The sequence below is a fragment of the Lagopus leucura genome, unplaced genomic scaffold (assembly GCF_019238085.1).
Source record: "Lagopus leucura isolate 7727_CA_CO unplaced genomic scaffold, USGS_WTPT01 Super-Scaffold_100159, whole genome shotgun sequence".
NCBI lineage: Eukaryota > Metazoa > Chordata > Aves > Galliformes > Phasianidae > Lagopus > Lagopus leucura.
The window spans coordinates 18,538,336-18,562,894 of record NW_024962335.1 but is presented as its reverse complement, the minus strand read 5'-3'; the positions used below and the strand labels follow the sequence as shown (position 1 = coordinate 18,562,894).

At 41.8% G+C, this 24,559-nt stretch overlaps 1 protein-coding gene across 1 annotated transcript in view; it reads right to left on the bottom strand.

Annotated features, from left to right (window-relative positions):
* The window catches only part of AKR1D1 (aldo-keto reductase family 1 member D1), a 34,168-nt gene that overhangs the window by 2,629 nt on the left and 6,980 nt on the right, over nucleotides 1-24,559 (bottom strand). The window contains exons 2-8 of the mRNA XM_042889475.1: nucleotides 15,938-16,105; nucleotides 11,374-11,490; nucleotides 6,543-6,620; nucleotides 4,535-4,657; nucleotides 2,807-2,916; nucleotides 2,211-2,376; nucleotides 1,602-1,684 (exon numbers count right to left, since the gene is read on the bottom strand). Coding sequence (XP_042745409.1) covers nucleotides 1,602-1,684; nucleotides 2,211-2,376; nucleotides 2,807-2,916; nucleotides 4,535-4,657; nucleotides 6,543-6,620; nucleotides 11,374-11,490; nucleotides 15,938-16,105 — 845 coding nt within the window. The remainder of the gene's footprint in view (nucleotides 1-1,601; nucleotides 1,685-2,210; nucleotides 2,377-2,806; nucleotides 2,917-4,534; nucleotides 4,658-6,542; nucleotides 6,621-11,373; nucleotides 11,491-15,937; nucleotides 16,106-24,559) is intronic.

Genomic DNA, 24,559 nt, shown 5'->3' with positions numbered 1-24,559 from the left:
TTGTGAATACTCTTAAGCTCAAGGTAAAACTAATGGCCTTTTTCTCCAAAAGAGATCTGGGTCAGCCTGAGCCTTCTAGGGCAGTGCAACCTTCAGGTGGAGATAAACTACTTTTGGATTTTAAGATTTAGATCATAAGCAGCAAGAAATGAATTAGAAAGTGGTCTAGCAGTCAAACAAGCTTTGTGGCTTTCTCCTTTTCGTACAAGAGGATAGAACTCAACAAGAGAAAAGGAGAGGTGCCTGAAGACTGGAGGAAAGTCAAGATATGGCAAAAAAAGGGGCAAGAAGGGGGAGCTGGGAAACTACAGGAGATTCAGCCTCACTTCTGTCCTTGGGAAGGTGATAGAACAACGTATTCTGGATGTCATCTCCAAGCAAGTGGAAGAGGAAAAGGTTAAGAGTAGTAGTTAACATGGATTTGCCAAGGGGAAATCATGCTTGACTGTTCTGGTAGCCTTCTGTGACACTGTGACCAGCTGGGTAGATGAGGGAAGAACAGTGGATGTTGTGTACCTTGACTTTAGCAAAGCTTTTGACTCTGTCTCCCATAACATCCTTCTAGGTAAGGTTAGGAAGTATGGGATAGATGAGTGAACAGTGAGATGGACTGAAAATTGGCTGACTGGCAGAGCTTGGTGGGACTGGGTCCCATCTTGTTTACCATCTTCATCAATGATCAGGATAAAGGGATAGAATGTGAACTCTGCAGGTTTGCTGATGATGTGAAACTGGGAGGAATAGCTGACAAACCAGAAGGCTGTGTGCCATTCAGCAAGACATGGACAAGTTAGAGAGTTGGGCAGAGGATCCTTGTGAAGTTCCAGAAGCGCAATTTTAGAGTCCTACACCTGGGGAGTAATAACCATCTGCATCAGTACAGGTGGGGGCCGATCTGCTTGAAAGGATCTCTGTGGAGAATGACCTGGGTATCCTGCTAGACAGCAGGTTGACCATGAGCCAGTGGTGTGGTCTTATGGCCAAGAAGGCTAATGGTATCCTGGGAAGCTACTAAGGGAGAAGGAGTAGAGCTCTTCTTAAACTAGCTCTATACTGCATATTTTTACTTTTTATAGTATTGCTCTTAAGTTATTCTTCTGTATATCATTTTAGGATAAATTGTCTCTGGAAACAGTAGGGCTACAATTCATAAGCAATAATACTTAAATACTTGAATGCTTGCTGAGCAATGAGAGAAGTTGGGAAGGAGGGGAAGGGCAAGAAAGTATTCCTGTTTGAATATCAGAGCTGATATTCACACTGGTGGTTAAAGAAGGTCAATACTACAGCTTGTGACTGACTGAGATAGCCATCACAACACATAGTGATCAAGGAGTTGTAGAGATGGAATAGCCAGAAGCAGATATCATCTTTTAGGTGGGCATTTGAAATTTGAGCTTTCAGCAAGTGTTGCAAGCTTATTTTTGTGAATGATCTGAGACATATTCAGATGGCATTAAAGAGCTCCTACTTCCGAGTTTTATCATAATACAAGGTTGATTGTACAAAAATTAATATTAATAGAAGATTTAAAAAGAAAACACTTCCTCAAAAAAACCCAAGAATGTTTGGTGAGAATTTTGGACTTATCCTGGACTTACATTAAAAGTTCCACGTAACGAACATTTTTGTTCAGGGCTTCAATTTCTTTCATCTCTTTCTCAGTGAGAGAGAAGTCAAAGATCTATTGGAAGGAAATGTTGAGAATAAGTTACAATTTCTTGTCACAGGTAACATTTAATGTGCTCCAGATTTCAGAAGTACAAGGGACACAGAAAAAAATACTCCCACTTATTTGGAGTGGATGGAGGGGTCAGGCCGGTTGTTTTCAAGTAGTATGGTTATAAGCCTTTTTGGCATGCCCATATACAACACCATCCCTTCCCCAGTGATGCTACCCCATAGCTGAGGATAAGTCAGAACAGGCCAGTGATCTCTGTGTACTTCCAACCAGCAATTCTTGGGCTACAGATCTACCAAGTGACTTTGTTTCGCTTGTGCTGCTCAGTGCAATAGTGGGTACCAGAATTCTTTCACTGTTCTGCTCTGTTATTATCATACTATAGTGCTATTAAGTGATGGTGTCAAAAAGAATTAAACAGACACTGGTCAAGTTTTCCATCTATGGAAGTAGATGGGAAAACTGCCTTTCATAGGGACTAAGTCAGAGCAAATGGATTCTTTTCTGTACCATTAGAGTGTGAATTTACCTGAAAATTCTCTCTGATGCGTTGGGGGTTGAAGCTTTTTGGGATGACCACCACCCCTCGCTGGATGCTGAAGCGCAATGCAACCTGCGCTGCTGTCTTACTGTACTTTTTGCCAATGGCATTCAGCACGGGATCCTCCAGTAAAGGAGGGGAGGACACATTTACCCTGGAAGAGAATTGAGGAAAAACATAGTCTTGCTGTTTTTAGTATTAAAACACACAGGCATCTACTCATTCATGGGCAGAATATTGCACCTTTGGACAATTCTGTGAAGGATGGAGGAGAAGCTTTGGTTGTCAAAGGAAACTTCCTATGTCATATCCTAACATAAGCTTATTTTCCACTTTCTCAGTGGAGACTTCCACAGCCTCTTTCTGGCAGAGGAGTCGTATGGAGACCTCCCATACAGGCACCTGGCACTTTTGATGACAACATGCATCGGGAATGTTATAAGTATACATTCACAACTGTAATATTTAGACACTTGAGTTCAAAACTACTCTGAAAAGGCATTTCACGCAGATCCATCAATGGAGATTTATTATTTCTTTCCAGGATGATGGCCCTGCTACTTGGGAATAACATGGGCACTTACCATGTTTCATCCCTCGAGGTTCCCAATGGGCTGTATCCAACAATAACAATGTCATGTTGCCTGCAAAATTCTAAGAGTTTGGGTTGGGTGAAATAGGGATGGCATTCAACCTACAAAAGTAACATAAAAAGAATGTTTAATCAGTAAGACCAGATATGGAAGTAGATGGTGTCGCAGTATTTGTAAGTGTTACAGGTTAAAGATGACTTCTTGGCTTTCAGGAAAGGATATATGTAAGTTAATGAATATGGGAATTTGATTACAATACTAATGATATACTGCTGGGTGATGGATTTTATTTATTTATTTATTTTTGGTGGGCAGCAGATCAACATCTATGATTATAATTTTGTTGTAGGACATTTGTGGCAATAAGTGGGGAGGTGGAGCTGAGGGAGTCTGACTAAGCTGAGAAGGCAACCCACCTGATATGGGTCAGATCATTGGTTCTCTGTTTTATCAGGATGACCAATCTGATGTCATTTTTAGGGTAAGTGTTGGCAGAAGCTGTCCTGTGTAGAAACTTGAGTAGGTATATGCAAAAGGTGAGATATTTCCACAATGGCTATGATGTCATTATGAGCTCTGCCCTCTCATATTGCAAATACTGTCCCTAATTCCCTTACAGGAAGGGATTTTATGGAAGTACTTTCTGTCTCTGGGAAAGGAATATCTACAAGGTGACAGAAAAACATCTGTTTGAAAGCAATCTGGAGCTGGCTGGCACATCTATGCTTTCTGGCTGCCTGACTTAATCTGGATTTAATATTTTTGCCCAGTTTTTCTTGACCCCATGAAGCAGCAGTGCAGTCCTAGGGGCACTCAGTGAACAGCAACTGAATTTTGCAGCCACTGGGAATGTTAGTACCAATGAAGAGTGCTAGAATTTCCTCCTCTTTCAGACTGCCCTGCCCTATGCCAATTCCAGCCCTCCCGGCTATGTGCTGGGGATAGGAAGTTGGTCCCAGTTGGTCTCTGACCTCTTCTCTGATATTGCTAATGTGGATGCTCATCTGTGCCAGATGAGTCTGAAAAGTTTCCCAGTGACTTCTAGAAAATACAGTGAGCTGCCAAATGCCTGTCAAAGGTATTGAGCATTTGGATGGGTCACTGCCACCTCCCTCAAGCTCTGAGCCCTACTACTGTGATTAACTTGGATATCACCTATCACCTTCATAGGCTCATTCAGCTCCAATTGGTTGCTTTATTTATTTTTTTTTCCCTTTTAATTCATGTTTTTCTCCAACTCTTACTGAAACTCTTACTGGAAAGGCAGAAGAGAGAAAGAAATTACATTTAATGGCTGTTACACGGGAAGATTAGAGTGACCCAGGGTTTCTGATATTTAGGGTTGTTTAGGCTTAGTGTCAGCTGAGGTAAGTGTGGCTTCACTGAGGACTAGTTAACCCCAAATGGTTTGTCTTAGGAACGTTTTGGATGCAAAGTAAAGTACATGGCAGAGATTTAACCTGGCTGTGGAGCTTGACATAGAAGTGTGAATTTTATAATCCCGAAACAGGAACTGTGAAGAGTGGTTGTTCTAGTACCTTCAAGTTTTATCTTGAGCTTACACAGGATGAGTAAAATTTTCAAGCTAGAAAGTGTGACTATATAGAGGGCAACAGCTGTGGCAAAGCATCACCCTGCTGCATAGGCTTTGTGTTGCCTCTATCTTCCCTACTGGGCACTGGTACCACAGCAGGCGCTGCCCTTGGCTTCAGGTCATACCTGGTTGCTGACAGGCTTGTGCTTAAGTCCTGGCTTGTTCAGGATCATCTCCAGCTGCCTGCGGTTGAAATTGGATACTCCAATAGACTTTGCCAAGCCTGCGTCTTTACATGCTTCCATAGCCTGCAAAGACAGCAAAGATTAGTGGAGTCTCAAAAGCTGGCTTGATTCCTTGAAGCGTGTGTTTTGGAGGGGTAGAAGCCAGTCCGTTCTTGAAAGTGCAGAAAACTTGCAGCAGCAGAGCTAGCAGCTCTGTTACCATGAAGGCTGGTGCTATCCCACTGTTCTAAACTTTCGTCTCATGTAGACCTGCTTTCCAGACCAAACCCTAATGTTTTGCCATGAAGGTAGAATTTGTTTGGAAATCAGACAGGTTAATTTGGGAATACAAAGTAGGAGGAAAAGGTGGGAGAAGGGAATTCTACATTTTGTATGTCTCAAATCCTAATAGCTGAAAAAGCTTTATGAATGCTGTATATACGAACACATGCTTCTTCATTCAACTCAGAAACTGCTTACAGATGATTTAGGGGCTGTTCAAGGCAGCACAGCTGGTTGCCCCTCCTGCAGGTTTCGTTATTCTTTTCTGTCTCACAGGAGTTGAAAGCAGGGAGGTAAGAGGCACCAGGTATTTGACGACCTCTAGTTGGCCCTATATGCTTTATATCACTCAGTGACAAGTCAGCAGTCATCTGGAGACATTTTTCTTGCTGGCACCACGCTGAAAGACTGAAATTATCTGGATTGAGTTTAGCCAGGTTTATTTAGATTGATGCTCTTATTTGCAAGCAGCCACCGCTACCTATTCTTACCTCAGCCTTCTAGCTTAAAAGAGAGACCTTCTACAATATATCCTTTACAATAAAGCACCAGCTTAAAGTGTTCAGACAGCTGCTGCCTTGAGCAATTAGTTGTGAAAAAGAGAAATTACATCAGCCCCAGATGGGGAAATAAACAGCTAATATGGGAGTCCTCAGCTCCGTGAGATTCTGCCTGGATATCTTCACTGCCAAAAAAGGTCCTGGGCTCTCTTCTACTCTGAACTTTTGCTCAAGATTTCAGCCATTCTCTGTGTATCTTCATCTACCAGACCTCAAGTAGAGCTGAACTGGGATGTGACTATCCAGTTCTGGGCAGTGCAAACTGAAGTGGAATGTGGAATAGGCCATGTTGACTATCTTGGTGTGAACTGTGCTGAATTAGTAATGCTTTTGCAGCTCACTTGATGTGGAAGGAACGTTGAACATCTTCGGCTCTGAATTAAAGGCTACTTAAGGCTTCAAAAGGCAGGAACGTGAGGAAATTGCCAATCTCACTTTCTGCCTAACCTGAGACCAAATGGCAGTAGGACATCTTAACTAACACACCTCACAAACAATTTTAGAATGCAGTCTTCTGAGGAAATGCTGTTTTCCTGCAGGCTTCTTTAGCAGAATATTCTTATGTTCTCATCCTACAACTAAATTTACAAGGGAGTGAACTTATTTTGATGGCAACTTTTTAAATTAATATAATTATTATTACATTATTATTACTTCTAAATGAGGAGCTTTAGGGAAAAATTTGGTTTACGTTAATGGAAAAACATTTCCTTTTTTGAGGAAGATCCAGTTGCTTACTCCTTCAGGGCTTCAACTTTCTGCTGCTGTAAAGGTCTGATTAAAAAGGAGAGGCAATGGGGGGGTGCGGGGGAGAAAACACTACAGGTATATCAACTTGTAAACGTGTGCTCTCTGAAAGAAGCACAGACATCAAATGCCGTAATAATATTTTGTTTTGTTATAAAAATAATTAAATGATGAAAAGAAGCACTGTTTCTAGAAACAGGAGTCAAATTTATCCATGAAGCTAGTAGAACTTGATCCATTTGTTCTGTCAGTATGTCTCAGCTCTGCTTATGAAGACCGCAAGTAAAGCTGAGAATGAGGATCTGTTGTGTTTTTTTTGTTTTGTTTTTTTTTTTTTTGTTGCTGTTTTTTAAGCATATATAGATATTGTGTTTGCTTACCTCCCACGTGGCACATAAATTTGTCTCATGGTAGATAAATTTTCCATTTTCATCTCTTGGGTAGATTGCATCTCCAGGCTGAAAAGTAAAAATAGATTTCTTTTTTTTTTATTAAAAAAAAAAAAAAAAGGGGGGGGGGGGGGGAGAGGAAAAAAGAAAAACTTTCACTCCTCAGAGCAAAGATTTTTTTTTTTCCAGTCTTTCTACCAGCAAACATACAAAAATAAGTACACTCGAAAGCTTTCTGAAACACCCGAAGTTCAACAGGTCATTCATGCTGGGCTTACCACATCCTCCACTGCGAGACAGTCCTTGGATACACTTCTGGACTGTCACATGAATGCATGCTTAGGAACTCCAGGATGGCCTTATTTTTCAATAAACTTTTGACCCTTACAGTAAGGCAAACAAAGAATGAATATGCTTCCAAAGAGCTAAGTTAGAGTGCCAGTCTGTATTCCTTCCCCCTTCTTTCTGTCCCTCCTTTCTTCTCAGCCTTCCTCTGATCCTGTTTTTTTGTCCTGGGTGCCTGAGAAGAGCACCATCTCAGTCCAGCTCCAGCTGGAGTGATCATTTCCAAAATTTACTACTTCACTATTTTATTTACTATTATAACAATCTAAGTGCACAGCTATTGTACATGCTGCACATTTTTAAGTGCACTATCTGCATTTCCTAGGGCACTCCTTGTAACTCTTCCTGTCTCTGTGCTCCACAAGCAAGACTTCAGAGATGAATTATGAACTGATACCTCATGATATGAGCTTTCTTTTACTTCCTGCAGTTAATATTGCAGGCAATGCATTAACATCACCCTCCCTTTTGTCTGAATGTAATTCCACTTTTTTTTTTTTTTTTTTTTTTTTTTTTTTTTTTTTTTTGTGAAAGCTCTTCAGTGATGTTTAACATTTGTTCTGACTGCAATGTGCTACATTTCTAAAGACTGAATGCAAGCTGTTGGAATGATAATTCCTTATGAAAAGGATTCTTGAGTTCAAATTCAAGGCATTTCATAGGACAAGTGAGCCTAGGGAAAACACAGACTTAGATTACAGGCACCAAATTACAATCACGAGCATGTCTTCTTCAGATGTGCTGGCTTTCCTCAATGAATTCCCTGAAGAGGACCTATTGCCTTTGTTGCTGTGGCTTGCTGGAAAAACAACTAGCCTAGAAAGAAGCAGGTGGTTATTGAAAATATTTTTCTACCAGAAAGAAAACTAATTGTCATTGTAATTTGAAACTGAGAGAATTTATTTACAAAACCACACTGATGTATTTTGGAACAAGCCATTTATCCCCATGATATTCTAACAAGCTATTCAGAGACTATGAGCTCAGGGCACACAGGCACAGCGTATGGATTTCATGGAGTTCTGGGGATAGCTCTGTTTCAATCCATTAAATTCTGTTCAATGTTTCTTCTTTTATAGTAGTCAATGTTACATTACATATAGGAGTGAGCAATTACACTAGTTCAGACATGCAGCATTTTTCTCTATTTCTATTCCTTGTGTTCTAAAAAGCCAACAAAGCTGGGATAAAGGTAGCTTGAAGATTGAGTTTGGTGCCAGCTACTCTGAATTTTCACAAGGATAAATTCTTGCTTCTGCTTCCAGGGATTTACACAAGGTTTCTGCTCAGTAGTCTCCAGGCAGTACTTCCTCTGTCAAGCTATGTTTTTTTTTTAAGCAAGCAAGTCCCTGAATGACAGAACTGACAGTAAATGGATAGGGAGGGATAACATGCTGACAGTGTTTTGCAGGTAACATGATGGTGGTTGCTAAGTCTTTGAAGTCCCTCAGCAGTTTAGCACATTTCTCACCTTGAATTCTTATGGACTATAAACACCAGTCATTGGCACAAATGTTCATCTTCTCTTGCAGTTGTCTTGGAGACAGTCACACAGCTTAGACTGAATACAAGGTGGTTTTCTACCATGTTGTTATGTGAGCATTGAAACAGTTGGGACAACACTACACAGCCACTGCTGCTATGCAGTGCTGCAGTGCTCACTTAGTTCTCAAACTCAGGGACACCCCAAAAGCTACCAGACAATTTGCATATTTAAAGCACAGCAGTTGGTAACAACTGAGAGGAAAAACCTCCTCCCATGGTAATAATTTTCTCACCAACACAAATGTAGGGAGACAGGTCTACACCTCCCATCACCTTCTCAAAATGTACTTTGACACATGCGCTTTCTCAAGAAGGCGATCTAACAAATTGTAAATGCATATTGTGCAAACAGAAGGCCATAAAAAGTCAAGTAGCAAGGCTATTAATCTGTTTTGATTTGTTATTTTAAAATCACAAAAAGATACTTAAAGTGAGCTTGTTCAATTTAAGGCTAAAATATCTCTTTTTCTGGTAGCTGGGAGGGATCTAGAGATTGTTTAGTGTGTGGGTACCTGCTTACTAACCATCTGACTAGAGGCATCTGAAAAACCTCCCAGTGGATACAAGCTGCTGAGGGAGAGGGCATGTGATGACCTGGAGAAAGCCTGTGAGTGCTGGAGTGCCCCCAGAGAAGGGCAACAAAGCTGTGAAGGGTCTGGAGCACAAGTCTTATGGGGAGCAGCTGAGGGAACTGGGGTTGTTCAAGTCCGGAGAAGGGGACTCAAGGGAGACTTCATTGCTCTCTACAGTGACCTGAAAGGAAGTTGTGGTGAGGTAGGGGTCGGCCTCCTCTCCCATGTAGTGAGAGGTAACAGCTTTAAGTGTGCCAGTGGAGGTTCAGGTTGGAGATTGGGAAAAATTTCTCAGAAGGAGTGGTGATGCATTGGAACAGGCTGCCCAGGGAGGCGGTGGAGTCACCATACCTCAAGGTGTTCAAGAACTGTGTGGGACATGGTTTCGTAGGGAAATATTAGTGGTAGGTGGAGGGTTGGACTAGATGATCTTAGAGGTCTTTTCCAGTCTTAATGATTCTATGGTATCTGTCTTACCACGGAAGAGGGGCTGAGCACCACCGCTGGGCTAAGGGGAGGAAGGACAGAAGTCCTGAATGGAGAATCCCTATAAAGGGGAGAACAAAAAGAAAAGGGAGACTCAGGCTAAAGTTAATAGTTCAGTGATTAATGTTTTCCCAGATACCATTCTTGGTGTACTTACAAGTACTGGCATAGTGGGGCTTTCTTCCTATGAGTGGTACTCTCAGCAAATAAATTCCTTTCTACCTGAAAGTCCCTGTGAGAACTTGCACCAGTTGGCTGTGTTGAGGCATTTTCCTTTCTGATTTCAGAATGGGACTATGAGTTTTGGCTCAAGTTCTTCACTGATTCCAAGGAGAAAGTAGTTTTGTTAGAAGGCATTTAAGGAGACAGATAAGTGTCAGCTTTTGCAGAGCAGGAAAGAGAAGGAGTCTATTAGCATGTTATACCTATGCAGTCCTCAGCAAAGGCAAGTGTCGTGTTTGGGATGGGTGTATTTTGTGAGGGAGGTAGCAAAAAAAGGAAACATCTGGCATACGAAAACGTGCATTTTTTAAGCAGAAGGTGACTTCTTTTTTAATCTCCCTTCAAAAGGGGCACGAGTAAATCTGGGACTGCTACTCTTTTAATAGCAGAGCTTGTTGATACAAGCCTCATGGAGTCAGATGTACGTTACTTTAAAGCCAGCTGTCTATATCTTTATGTTGTGAGACAATGACCTTCACTATGTGGGAGAGTGAACTACTAGAGAATACAAACACAAGAAAGGGGAAGCAGGAAATTGCAAGTGGTGGGAAATTTTTAAAAATGCACCCAAAAGGATTCCATACGTGGGACTGGATAAATAAAGTTTTGATATGTAAGTCCAATACTGATGTGGAGGTCTTAACAGGAAAAAGGATTTACAGGTCCAAGGTGATTGCTCCATTGCTAAATTGCTTCCTATCTCATGCTTCTGGCAGTTTGGAATCTGTGGTACAATATGATTTTAGTAATTAATTTCCTTGCAAAAAAAAGGTATGGCCAATTTAGCACTTTAACACCCCCACAGAAACAATTAGGTAGGTGATTTCCTGGCCTTAGTATCTTTAAAAAAAAAAGTTACTTGGTTAAAAAATCTCTAAAAGTTTTTTGAATCTCAATTTTCTAATTTCAGTATTACTTAATTTACCTTCATATCATATACTTGCACGTGAAAATTTTAGAGCAAATTGTCTGTGAAACCAGAAAGTTCAAGGAGACTTACAAGAGCTGGTTGCAGGGGAGGCATACAACTCTGATGTGAGTTCCTCACTTTCAAGGGTTTTGTGACTGCAGGAAGAAGTTGCCAAGAGCCAGCAGAATGAAGAAATACGATGCTTTAACTTTTTAGACATTTGAGAGCAAGAAATAGACAACCCTTATTTGGGGTTAACTGTCACCTACTCAAGCTGTCTGAGAGGAGCACTACATTTAAGGAGATTAAGATCACAGCTATGATTTGATCATTGGTTTTAGTGCTCCTGAGGCTGTTCTATTTTTGAGATAGAGTAAGGGACATCAGCTCTTGCCCCATCTTCTCCCTACCCACTCTCTGCTCCTGGCTCCTCACGGCTTTGTACAATACCTGTGTTACTTCACCTAAAGTAGTTCTTCAGCATAATTAGTCTTCTACCTAAGTTAGGAGTCCTGTCCTTTCAGTGGAGAGACTTGATGATACAGCTGTTAGTAATGAATCTCACACACCTGTAAATCCCTCTGTGTGGGTAATGCAGAGAAATATGTGCAGGCACTGTATAAAGAACATCATCTTGCATAAGTGCTATTTTCAATGTGGACTGGAAGCTACAAGGATGATGCTAGACGGAAACCTTGGTTCAAGCCAAACGCGTACTTTGTAGGGCAATTTTTCTTTTTACCTTGAAAGCCATTGGCAGCTCAATAATGTAGAGGTCGACATAATCCAGCTGCAGGATCTTCAGGGTTTTCTCCAATGTGGGACGTACCAGCTCTGGTGGATGGCAGGTGTTCCACAGCTGGGGAAACAAGCACAGACTTTGTTTAGGGTGTCATGAGTGACAGCGAGCATCCTCCAGCCAATTCCCTCCATCTCATACACTCTTGTACTTCTGACAGAGCTCATTATACACAGTACAAAGATGCCATGGTCTACATTGCTGCAAGAAAAATGCAAGGGGCTTTATCCCATATTACTCCACAGGAATTTGTAGAAGTAAAGACAGGAATTCTTGCCCAGGACTGTCTGTGTGCTGACCCAGTAAAGCTACCAAATACCTGCTTGTTACAAGACAGGTTATTCAGAGTTGTGTTTATTGCAAACTCTTGCTCAATGAACTTAGGCAGATTCCTTTTGTTTTATGAGCTTTCCAAGCATATGCTTTCACTGGAAAACTTTGTTCCCACAAGAAATCTGTGGTCAGGTTTATGCTTGAAGGCTGAAGCTCAGATCATGTGAGCTTGCAATTGAATTGCCAAGCACCTGGCACAAAGAGGATCTTTTGGTTTTTTTCCTGTGGCCGTGGAGTCTGCGTGACTGCCGACATAGCAAAGTTTAAACTTACTCCTCTATCCTCACTGAAAGAAGTATTATTGTTTAATTACCGTAACACAGGTGTGATCAGTTAAAGGATAGCCTTTGCAACCTCTTTAATCATAACCAGTGCTATGGCCTGATGTTGCTATGGAGTGTGCTCAGTTGATTAGCTTGCAATGCTACCTCTAACAGAACTCTGCTGATGCAAATCTCTTGCAAGAATAGAACCATAGCATTGTAATTAGTAACCAAGAACTCTTTGTGAACCATTCTCTGAAGCTAAAATCTACAAAAAAGTGAAATTAACATACAATGGTATACAAGTACCATCTGGTTGCATAGAATAAGTTGGGCTATTCTATCTTTATTGGGGGAATGATGGGGAAGGTTGGGTGTTTGGGGTTTTTTTTGTTTTTCAACGCACCAAGCTGACATTTGGAGTCATATTGTGATTTTTGGCACCTTCATTGGCTGGAAAAAAACTGATGTTTGTTGGTATAGTCATTGTCTAGCCAATTTTGCTACCAATGCAGAAGTCACAGCATGCCAAGTTGTAGAATGAAACCATTTCTGAAACATGAAACACTTGAACTGAAGTTTTCACAAGATAAGGATTATAGGTGTTAAGACATAGCCTGAGTAAGTTTTGAAGTATTTTAATTATTATTTACTTAGAGTGTAAACTACTTAGTTGTGCTGGCAAAGGCAAGAATGTTATCTTGAAGCTTAGCTGTCCTAAGAGCATGCATATCTTCCTGCCCTAAGCTGAAGCACCAAAGTGACACCAACACCTCAAAGTTCACACTGGGTCTTGATCCTGTTGAAAAAAATGAAGAATTTAAGATCAGTGAAGTGTTGACTACATGGGTTGAGGTGTAGCACAGTACAAGGCTCAAGGTCCTGCTCTCAGTTTTAAGCTGTTAAGCTGGATTTCCTGAAAGCCTTTGGTCTGGGTGCTATTAAAGCATTTGCCAATCTTTGATTTTCATTTTACAAGTAAAATGAGACGTTCTTTTGAACTTCACATATGTAAGGAAGTGAATCTTTATACCCTTCATGTTTAGTTTGTTTTGTTACTTTGATTTAGAAATTTAGTAACTGAAGGTATATTGACAGCTTGGGAGCTGTTTTTCCTAGTGCCCTTAGTAGCTCAGTGCTGTTGAGCTAAGTTCATGCCAGTGAATATCCATCACTTTTAAAAAATGCAGAAATTCTAAGGAAACAGTCTTTAGAAATAGCAAACATTTGTATTGCCTTAATACACAAATGCCATGGAAACTTAAGAGTTTCACAACTGTTTTCATGATTTGTACAAGTTATTGTATTATCTACCTAAGTAGAACCCATGTAGACATTCGAGAAGTCAAAGCTGCCAGCTGGCTTCAGCATTTCAGGACACCATATTTCCTGGAAATGTTACTTTTATTTTAATGAAAGAAATATCCTGGGATGAAAGAGGAGACCAAAAAAGGTCTTGCTGTATAAGCCAAGAGAGCTGCTGGCAATTGATAGAAAACCTCTAAAATTTCTGGATGCTGAGCTGTTGTGCCTGACCAGCCAGCCAGCAGCGAGAACCAAGTGCAAGTGCCGATGATTTCAACTGGCAGTTGCAGCATGGTTGCACCAACTCACTATTCCAGTAATAGTGCCACTCTGTGGAGACATTCTTGTTAGTCCCTGATGATTGACCAGCCTCTGACTCGCATCATCTTTGTTTAAGAGAAGGCCTGTATGAAGGAGTTGCATGTGCAGAGTCTTCTGTATGTATTTCCAGGACTTCTGATTCAGTGAGATTGAAAACAAACACAACCTTTGTTGTGCCTACTACTTTCAAGAATGTTCTATTACCACATTTTCCAGAAGATGCAACAGTTAATGTTGGTCAGTTATCTATGAAGGTCTGATGTATCTACTGGTTTGATATTTGCCTATAATTTGTTGAATGCATAGATGTATAAGCTACACAAAGCTAAAGATATGTAAGCTCATTAGACAAAGGCCATCCAGTCCCGCTCTTTCTGGAAGGCTCAGAGTGGCTGTTAAAATGTCCAATGAAACCTATGAAAATCCTGGACTGATGGATTCATCTTTTGCAGTATATTTTCCACTTCTGCCTTTGATCACTTTAAAGGCTATAGAAGTGCTCTAATCAAGATGACCACCTAAAATTAAACCCTCATTTTGTCAAGCACAAGCAGGGCACAACAGAAAGATAAATCCGTGTGTCCTATCTCACAGTCCCAAGGAAGGCTGGAACTACAGGCATTGACTACCACAGTACTGCAAGTTGCAACTTTGATACTAGCGGGACACTTGCAGTTTAGGGAACAACTGAACTCATAATCAAGAAACAGAAGGTGAAATTTCACAGCTCAATGTTTAAGTAGTGGGTAAATATATCTAGTGATCAGATCAGACAACTGAACATAGAAAGGCTTAATAAATAAAGTTTGGAGAATAAAATTTTGCCAAGAGGTGCTCTTTTGGAGATGCTGACAGGGGAAGCAGTTGGGAAAGCAGTTATTCAGTTCTAATCTTCATGTCCAATTTTGTTGGTTTTTTTTTTAATTTGAAATATTACTGGTAATATGCAGTAATGATGCTACAAAACAGTTGAAATAAAATATTTTAACTGATTGAAATAAATGTATTGGCATATGAGAAACTGAGAGATTACCCTGATCAAAGTGGAAATTCTGAGGACTTGAAGCTTTTCTTAGGATGGCAAAATTGTGACTATAACCAGTAGTGCTGAGCAGGGAACTAGGAGTAAAGTTGCATATTTCACAGACTGAAAATTGCTTTACTTGGAAGTTGCTCTATAGCTGTTGAAAATCCTCTTGGTCTGCAAACTACACAATCTAAAGCTTATTTTCCCAGATCATAAAGCTTAACTAAATTGCTCATAGTAAAACAGGCCTTTTATCCCATCAGAACTTTCACTCTAGGAACTGTATATTTATTTCCAAGGCTGTTGAGTAACTCCTGTGGATTACGTCTTATTTGGGAAGGGAGAAAGGGAAAATATTAGGCTGTTATATTCAAAGAAGCATTGCCGGAAGGGGAACTTGAGGCCACAAAGTCCATTAGAAACTGGACAGGAACCATGGGCTTTCTGGGAGTCATCTGATCTTTTTTTAGAAATGTGCTTTCTCTTATGCCCATAATCCGGTCAATGTATTTGTAGCAGCTTCTATCGTATGTTTTATTGGACAGGGGATTTCTTTCTTCTAGTAGAGAACCTGCTCTTACAGCTGGGATTTTAAAACAATAACTTGCTCATGCACTACTCCAGTCTTGTTACTGTAAACCCAAAGTGTGATGACCTCTCCCAGTGTGTTGATTCATGATCATAGAAGTCTTTAATGACAGACAATACAGTAACTAGGGTGTAGCTTGATTAGTAATTCTTTGGCAGCAGTATCAACATAAGCACTTGCTGTTCTCCTGTACATAGACACTTGCATGCATATGTTGGCTCCCACCCCTTCCATTGTGCAATCTCAGGGCAAATCTTTATGGGGAATTGCTCTAACAGAAAGTAACTCATTTGCAAGATCATTGTCTGGATCTGGCTCACTATGTGACTATACAAATGCTTGTGCCAGCACAACACGTGTGACAGTAACAGCCCAGGTAGCACCACTGAGTGTAGCAATGGTCTAAACTTGCAGGTACCTACAGTACCAGGCAGAACACGTACTGCACTGTTCCCATTGCTAACTCACCTTTAAACTGACAACAGAGATTACTGTGCTTTACAGCAAAGCTAATGCTGAAAATGCTATCACTTCATGGTAAAAAGAGGAAAGAAATACAAAGAATGTTGGATCGAGAAATACACTGGATGTTGACCACTGGCGTTTTTGAGAAAGTCCATTCACAGAAATCCCAGACTTATTGTGAATAATATGAGCATAACTTCTAACCTTGCCACAATAGAAGATGTCTTCTCTCTTGATCTTTCCTTCAGCAATCTTCTCCCGGATGGCTTGTCCCACTTCGTGCTCATTGTAATAGACAAAGGCACCATCGATATGGCGATAACCGGTATCAATGGCAATCTTCACTGACTCCAAACAAGTGCCTTTGGGAGTCTAGTGGGAGAAGAGAAAGAATAAATATCGTTCCAGCCTCCTGCTCGCTCCCTGTGCAATGCTATAGTCATTGAGATAGGCACAAGGTTTATGCTGGTGTTCACCCATACTAATCATCCCTCTTGTTGCCCGGGTCTGGCTCAGTACGTGACTGTACAAATCCTTATGTCAGCACAACATGTGGGTAACAGCTCAGGTGGCACCACTGAGTGTAACAGTGGTCTAAATGTGCAGGTACCTACTGTATCAGGCAGAATGTGTATTGCATTGTTCCCATTGCTAATTCAGCTTTAAACTGAGAAACATACAATCATCAAGGTTGGAAAAGACATTTTAGTCCAGCTGCCCACCTACTACCAATATTTCCAAACTAAACCATGTCCCTAAGTACAACATTTAAACATATCTTGAACTCCTTGAGAGACTATGACTCAGCCACCTCCCTGGCAGCCTGTTCCAATGCCTTACCACTCTTTTGAAGATGAAATGTTTCCTGACATCCAACCTGAACCTTCCCTCATGCAGCTTCAGGCTATTCCATGTAGTCCTACTGCTAGTTACAAGAGAAGAAGCTGACTCCCACCTCAGCACAACCTCCTTTCAGGTCATTGTAGAGAGCAATAAGGTCTTCCCTTGAGCTTTCTCTTCTCCAGACTGAACAATCCCAGTTCCCTCAGCCATTCCACATAAAATCTGTGTTCCAGATCCTTCCCTGGACACACTCCAGGCCTCAATGTCTTTCTTGTATTGAGGGGCCCAAAACTGAACTGAACTGAGGTGTGGCCTCACTGGATCTGAGTGCAGGAACCATCACATCCCTGCTCCTGCTGGCTACACTTTCTTATACAAGCCAGGATGCCACTGGCCTTCTTGGCTACTTGGGCATACTGCTGGCTCATGTTTAGCTGAGCCCAAATACCTGTGTTTCAGCATCTGAACAAAAATATGCTGTGTTCTTTGTTCTTTTCCTTAAAAATATCATACATATGGAATTAGATTGCAAAAATAAGCTAGAAAAAAGCAGAACATTCGCTATGTGTCTGGGAAAGAGAAGTATAAGAGTCTTCAGAAAGTAAGAACTGAATGTACTTGAGATGTAAATTATTTCAGAATTTCTCACCTAGTAAAGATTTTCTTGCAACACCTGTTTAATAAAATTCATTCTTCTAATGGAAGAAAGCTTTTTTGTTGAGCAGAGCTGGTCAGCCTTCTGTCTCGTTAGAAACTGCATGAATAGCGTATGACCCAGCAGAGCAGAAAGGAGAAGTTTGGATGTGTCTTCTTTCTTTTCGAACCAATTTACCATTAGAAGTATTACAGTTCAAAGGGTGATGTTTTAGGGAGGGTTACTGGTATTCCCAGTTGTGGATGGACAGTTGCTTTGCAGTGTGGCTACGAATCAGCAGGCTGTTTAGTGTATGTTTATATACCTCTTGGCACGTCCAAGAGACATTTCTGTATTTTGTGCTGCACTTTCGATTACTCATCTTTGCTGAAATTCAAAGTGAGCTAGTTTTGTTGTTTTTTAAAAGCCATATTTTCTAAAAGCTGATGTGGCAAGTAAAATACGTTCTGGGCAAAGCAAGGAAAAAAGGCAAGTGGTCACAGAAAGTATTTGACTGATCACTGGACCAAAAAACATCTTATTGTTGCCACAGTTTGCTTAACAAGTGAGCAGCTCTAAGCAGTGATGGCCAAAGGTGCTCAGTGATGCATGGCAACACTTTTCTCCCACTTTTTCACTGACATTGCTCTGGTGAGACAGGGACATCTGATTCACTTAAAGATGCCATGGGATGCTGAAGCTTCCTAGGACAATGATCTTCTTCACATCCATGGAAGAAAGGCTGATGAAGGCTTATTGAAGACATGTGGGATCAACATCTCTGTCTTTAAATCGCAAAGCTGCAGCTAGCGGTAGGTTATTTGGGTGTAACAGGAGCGTATCCCTGTGTGCTCACTTTGCTTCTCAGTATCCCATCCAGGCTGACTGTATTGGATGGGACTGAGCTGGCTTCTGTTCAGATTAAAGGGGGAGCTGTCTGCCTAAATATTACTTAAAACACAAAGCTGCTCATGCTTGCCCTCATTTACTGCAGACCTGACTGATGACTGAGAGGCAGAAAGACACAATTTGACAAGCTAAAATAATTAGAACAGTCATGATGCAATATTGTCTGCTTAATAAAGGGAAACAACGAAACGCTTGTTAGAATGCTTTGCTGCTTTCACTGTGGAAGCCCATGGGAGCATGCTCAGCCCCACCAGGGTCCTTGCCGAGCTTTTAGTAGAATGTAATGAAGATCAGGGCAGCAAAAAGCCTTTCAAGAACAGCTAGTTTTCTAGTTTTCACTTGGGACATGTTAGGAGCATGAGGCATAGCGTGCTGACAACCTCCAACACATTCATTGCTTGTCCCTATCTGAACCTGATAGAGCCAGATTTGAGGAAGGTAAGAGACTAAAAGCTCCAAACCAGATGCTATGAGTCTGCAGTTACTGATGGCAGCAACATCAGGTTTGTCACAGCTGTGAGCTGCAATAGGGCTGGAACTATGGTTGCATGGCATGGCTTGCCCAGAAAAGCAAGTAAGCTCAGCTTAAGGCTCTGACCAAGTAATGGGAAGTTTTCTGAAAGAGAAATATATTTTTAAAAGTGCAGTCTGTTTTCCCTATTAAACCTGATTTTTCGAACACTGTGATTTTTAGACATTTTCAGCTTGTTTGACTGCTATCATTAATGTGTGTATAAGCAGAACATTTATAATACAGTGACACGTTACCTTAATACAAATTTAAAAGTGCCTGATTTTTTGTTTGTTTGTTTGTTTGTTTTTCCTCTTTGTTAAAGAGCCTAAAAATGGGATGTGGATCTGATCCCAAGATTTCCTCTCTTTTTTCTCCTTGCTCTCTTACGAGACTGCATGAGCACAGCTCCCAGTTGTTTCCTCAAACTATAAACTAAACTCCACAAAGCAGGGAAATGTTGATTACTGAGTTCCATCATTTCTCAGACACCAGGGATGTTTTGATCGGTGATGAAAACAGAAGGAACGTGGAATGAAGAGCAGAGCCTTTCAGACTGGGAAACGGCATCACTGCAGACTTGGGAGGAGAGGGTAACAAAGGGAAATGAGCAAGCTTGCAGCTACTTCAGCTGGCTTTGCCTGAATAGGCTAACTTATATTAGTGCTGAACTCCTATATATTTCTTATTTCTTTTGCATGGGACTTGTACACATCTGTACAAATAATCTTGTGAAAGACTCCTCCATCTCAAGGATTAATCTTATCCTTTGGGGACTGGAGGAGGTTTTTTTTGGATCAGGACTTGATTATCAAGGGCTGGAGATGGGTTTACATTAAATACAAATGTTTTTATTGCACTAGTTCATTTCATCTGATGTGGTATATTAGTTCTGACAGATTCTGGTTTAAGGTGCTTCAGATAAAAATGCAAGGGGGAACCTAGGGAACAGTTTTTGGAAAATTCTGCCTCTATTGAACCCTCTGAACTGAAGGCCTGGGACATCTGCGAGCCTGGAAACTTTATACCATATGTTTATTTTCATTCTGATGGAGAAACTATCATCTCTAGCATTTCACATATCTAATCCTTCCAAATCCTGCAGTAATGAGCTGTGGTAAACTGTGCTGATGAGTTGCACAGGCTCGTCATGTTGTGGTTTTGCCACTTTTTAGAAGCGCTGCCTTAAGTGTTGTATCTTATTCCATTGTTCCTGACAGACCGTATTAAAACAGGGTGGCTCAGATCAACACTGCTCATCTGTCTTTCCAACAGAGAGGGCACAAGCTTAGATCTCTCCTTTCTACCCAGGCCGAGATGTTTTATTCTTTTCAGCTTCTCATGGAGATAAAATCCCTCACAAGAAGACACGGTGCTGTGTAAGGTCTGGCATCTCCCCCAGGACAGCTAGGCCTCGTTGGCCTTGCTGCAGGCAGTGCAAAAAGTGGCTGTCCTATTCTCTTTAGGCAGCCCTCTGTGTGTTCTTGCTCCATTTCCCTACTAAGCGGCAGTCATGTGTAGAGCAATACAAATGCATGCTGAGACACCAAAATGTCGCAGCATGGTGCTATGAACCTTTGTGCTTTGTCAGTGGTCATTCAGGAGGCACTGGCCTTAAGACAAAATTTTACTTCTTTATTACTTTTTATTTAATCGTAGATAAGAGGTGTGCTTGTCTCTTAGCTGTAATTAATGCTCCAGCCTCTAATCAGAGTGCCCTGCACCCATGCTACTTTGATCAAGGGCTGTTATTTTAGAACCAGGATTTTATAACCGCTTGTACATTGTAGGTCAGATTTTATCTGTGGTGCTCTTACATTCAGTCACTAATGTGTGCCAAAACAGGCATTATATTTATTACATCTATTCTGATAAAAGAGGAACCAGTAAGTTGAGTAGAACCCCTCACTGTATCGCTAATAACACCTTTAATAGCATGCAAGTTATTTTTAAAATCATACAGTTAAAAGAAATAACACACAGGTTTTGTCCCTCCATCAGTCAATAGTGTGTAAACCTACTGATTTACCAGCACGCATGAGGGATTAAACCTGCAGTCAGTTCCTTCAGATCCATGATAAGTAAATCTGGCGGAAGGGTGAGGGAAGCAGACTCAAATCTGCAACTTCATTGAAAGAGAAAGAAGCAATTTGGCTCCTTCTCCATAGATGAAGTAGCCAACTGGCCAGTTACCACATTTTATTAGTCTGAAAAAGCAATGTGCTTCATCAGGTCTGCCTGTCTGAAAGGGTCTGCTCTCTTTTCCTCTGAGACCATCAACTTTTTTTTTGTAATGTTTGTTCCAGACACCTTCCATCACATCCCATTTTGTCAAAAGCTATTCTCCCTACCATGGAAAATGTACAGCTTCAAATCTGCTCAGGATTACATGTGATCAAACCACTGGAGAATATTCTATTGTGCAGACATACCCACAAATTTTGCTGTTGCCTGTCCAGCAGAATAGTATTTACTTAGCAGTGTTCGTGGTAGTCTTACTCATTACTGCAATTTAGTGTTGCATTTCAGCTTCCTGCCATTCATTCTGCTTCTTCTATAGCATCCTTTTCTGATCAGCAATTTCCATCAGCTTTTCAGCTGTTTTAAAGTGATTACAGTTACCTCTAAAGACAAAGCTAGTGGGACACTAGCTAGTCAGACAGATAGCAATCTTGCATGCAACAGCTGCCACAAGCAGTGCTTTTAAATGTCTTAACATCGCTGTTGTAATTTATTCCTTAATAGTGCGTATGGCAAAAAGTCACAGTCTGACTCAGGCTCCCATGCTCTACTTTGCTTTGCTTCATGCATGCAGCTTTGCAGTTGCCCCAACCTCTGCAGTGCATGGGGGCTGAGGCAGCAGCAATGAAAGGAATTAGTGCTGAGTATCTCATCTGGTTAGTGGTATCCAGTCCCCCAGCTGGGACTGGTGAGCCTGGAAGGAAGAGTTGGAGGTGTTGGGAAAGAGGGCTATCTCCTGGAAAAATCTGACTTGAGCTGCAGCTGAGTTACACGAGGGATCCAAACTGTGGGCTGAGTGCTCCAGTGCTAACCTATAATTTAAGATGTGAAGCTGCTGTTTAGGAATCTTAGTCAGCTAAATACAGGAAGGAGAAAGTAGGTACATTCCTGGGCTCAGCGCCTCCGTTGCCAGAGCTCGGCACTCACACAGAGATTCTTATGCAAGTTTCTTGAAGCCCAATTGCTTATTTCCATTTGCCTGTTTTCTGGACAAGCTGGAAAAGAGGACTGGCTTAAGATGTCAGGAGGAGAACGTAGAAAACGTGTACTGAAGGCATTACAGGAAAGCGCAGGTTGAGTTTACAAAGCCAGAGGATATAAGCCACACAAGGGTACATTCTTAGAATTGTTTAATCTTGTAAAGGAGAAGCTGTACTGTACACCTCTTTCTTGGAAAATGCAACTGCCAGCACATCTCTCTCTCGTACACAGGAAAATCTGGCTTTCCTCCCCCGGAAGTATTGGCAGCCACCATCCGGGAAGCAAAATCCGGAGAAGGGATCTCTGCAAAAGCAAGGCTGAGAACGGAGGCAGAGAGCACAGCTGAGAGCCAGGAGCTGCTGTGCTGGCTGGGGGTTTGCTGTGCAAGAGAATGCATTGCCTTAGAAAGTGGAGGGTAGCAAATGTGCCCACAGTAGATGCGGTGAACGGTGATGCTCTCTTCCACCAGTCACACAGATGAGCATGGATGAAGGGAGCCTTTGTCTCTAAGATGAAGTCCCATCAGTGGTTGGAAGCCTGAGGTCTGATTGCCCAAACAGCAGCAACTTAGATTGCATAACTACAGATTTAGCATTTCTAGAATTCCTCTGACTTTGTTATTCTGGGATTTACTCAAAGCTGTGTTCAGGAAAGCCTTATTATTGTAGCTGGCAGAGGCTGCTGGAGCTTTTCTTACCACTTGGTTGCAGAATCCTCCGTTTTAGGATCGCTGCAGCTTTTCAGTTAATGCAAACCTGGGCTGAAGGGCTGCCATGCCTCAATTTTAAGCAGCTAGAGCATTAAAGCAAACCAAGCAAATGGTGTGCACACCTGGGTCCCCTGCTCTCAGCATCAGTGAATTGGGTTGGGACAATTTTCTGTAGAGCTGGAGCATACCGTATCCAAACAGCCCTAAAAAGCACCTACCTAATTGCAAGGGTGGACGCTATCAAAACACCCTTCGAACAAGAAACGTGATCCCAAGGATGCGAGAGGCACAAGGGAAGGATGAAGCACCAGCTTGTGCAACAGCGGAGGGGAAAGAAAAGGTTGCCAGTAGTTCTTCCACTTCATTCCTTAGAGTTAAAGGGGAGAGGTTTCTGGCACCAGTTGGCATAAGCATTTGCAAAGGCAGATGTAAGGCTTGGGGAATTCCACCACCTAGTTAGCTGAACCAACAAAAGTTGGCGTTGTTGAAGCTTAGAGAGGCATTTTCTGCACAATGTTTTCAAGTTTTGACAAATGTGGCCTCCCAGGTCAACTGAAGACACAGCCCAGATGTTGGCTTCCCGCGTGAGCCGCAGGAACATGTTTACGCTGCTCTCTGGGGAACTGCGGGGAATCAGGGGCACATGGGAGCACGGAGGCACATTTAACGTATGGAGTCACTCAGGGACGTTTTAGAAAACGGAACAGGTCTGTCTGGAAAATTGGGTTCTAAGTGTTCTTGCCAAAAAGTATATCTTTCAGTTGTGTTAATTCAGATGAGTCACTTGTAGGGGTTCAGTTTTTCCATGCTCTTCAACAATGCCGGCAATTCCCTGTCTCCTCTTCCGCAGAACAGTCTTCGTAACTTTGATTTACAGGGAAGGGCTTTCCCTGAGGTACTTGAGCAGAGTTAAAAATTCAACATCTTTAGAATGCCAGAGAAAGAGGAAAAAATAATCTTTTTTTGTCAATATTTGGGCTGCACATTATTGCATTGGTAACAGCTAACTTTGTAGTTTTTGGAAGAGGGATATATTGAAACAGCTAGTGCTCGTCACTGCAGTGCACAGCTATGGAACGGAAAAGGTCTGCTTCCCATTTGGTTGCTCTTCAAACAAATATCCTTAAGACTGTTTTTGGGTAGTGCTACTGTCCTAAAAGCTTATCTGGATTAACCTGCTATTAGTTTTGCATCTGGACCTATTAAATGCAATTCCAACCTCTGTCACAGTCAGACAGCCAGCTCAGTGGGTGATATTAGCATCTGATATTTATCATACAAAAGCCATACCAGCACCCAGCCAATACTGTCATCTCCTCAATGTTGCCTTGCTCCGGGAACGCTTCCCTCTGGAGCTCTCAGGCGGTGTCCAGCTCCGTGTGTGTCGGTGCCGTGTTTGGGAGCCAAGGGAAGCCGTGCCAGGCTGGCTGTGAGAGCTGGCTCTTCAGCTTGGATTACACAGGCACTGCTGCATGGGGGCCAGGAGATTATCTGGCTGTCATCAGCTCCATCAGCTGAGGTCCTCCCCTCTGCAGCCGGGGGTATGTCTCCTGCTCCTGGAAGAGCATGGAGACATTTTTACACAGCAGCTCTTGTGTCAGTAATGACTACAAGGCTTATCGTTTTAAGAAGGGTGTATTTAGTTTAAGGCGTGCTCAGGTTTGGGGCTGAGGGGTAAGCAACTCTAACTAACCAATGATACAGTCTACTCATCAGGGCAAAGTAAGAAATCTACTGTTTTCTGCAAATAGCAATTTTGTGGCTGCTTTGCTCATAAATCCTTCATAGGTTAATGAACCTTGTAGCTAGAAAGTTAGTCCTTCATTCACCCTCATATATGAGGCTGGGCCCATCCTCATTGGGCTTTTCACATGTTGATCATTTCAGTGAATGCAGCTTTTAATGCGCCCCGTATGATGAGACACTAATTGTGTTGAGAGCTGGAAACACCACAGAAGCTGCTGGCACGAAGCAGAGGTTAGTCATACTATCAGTTTG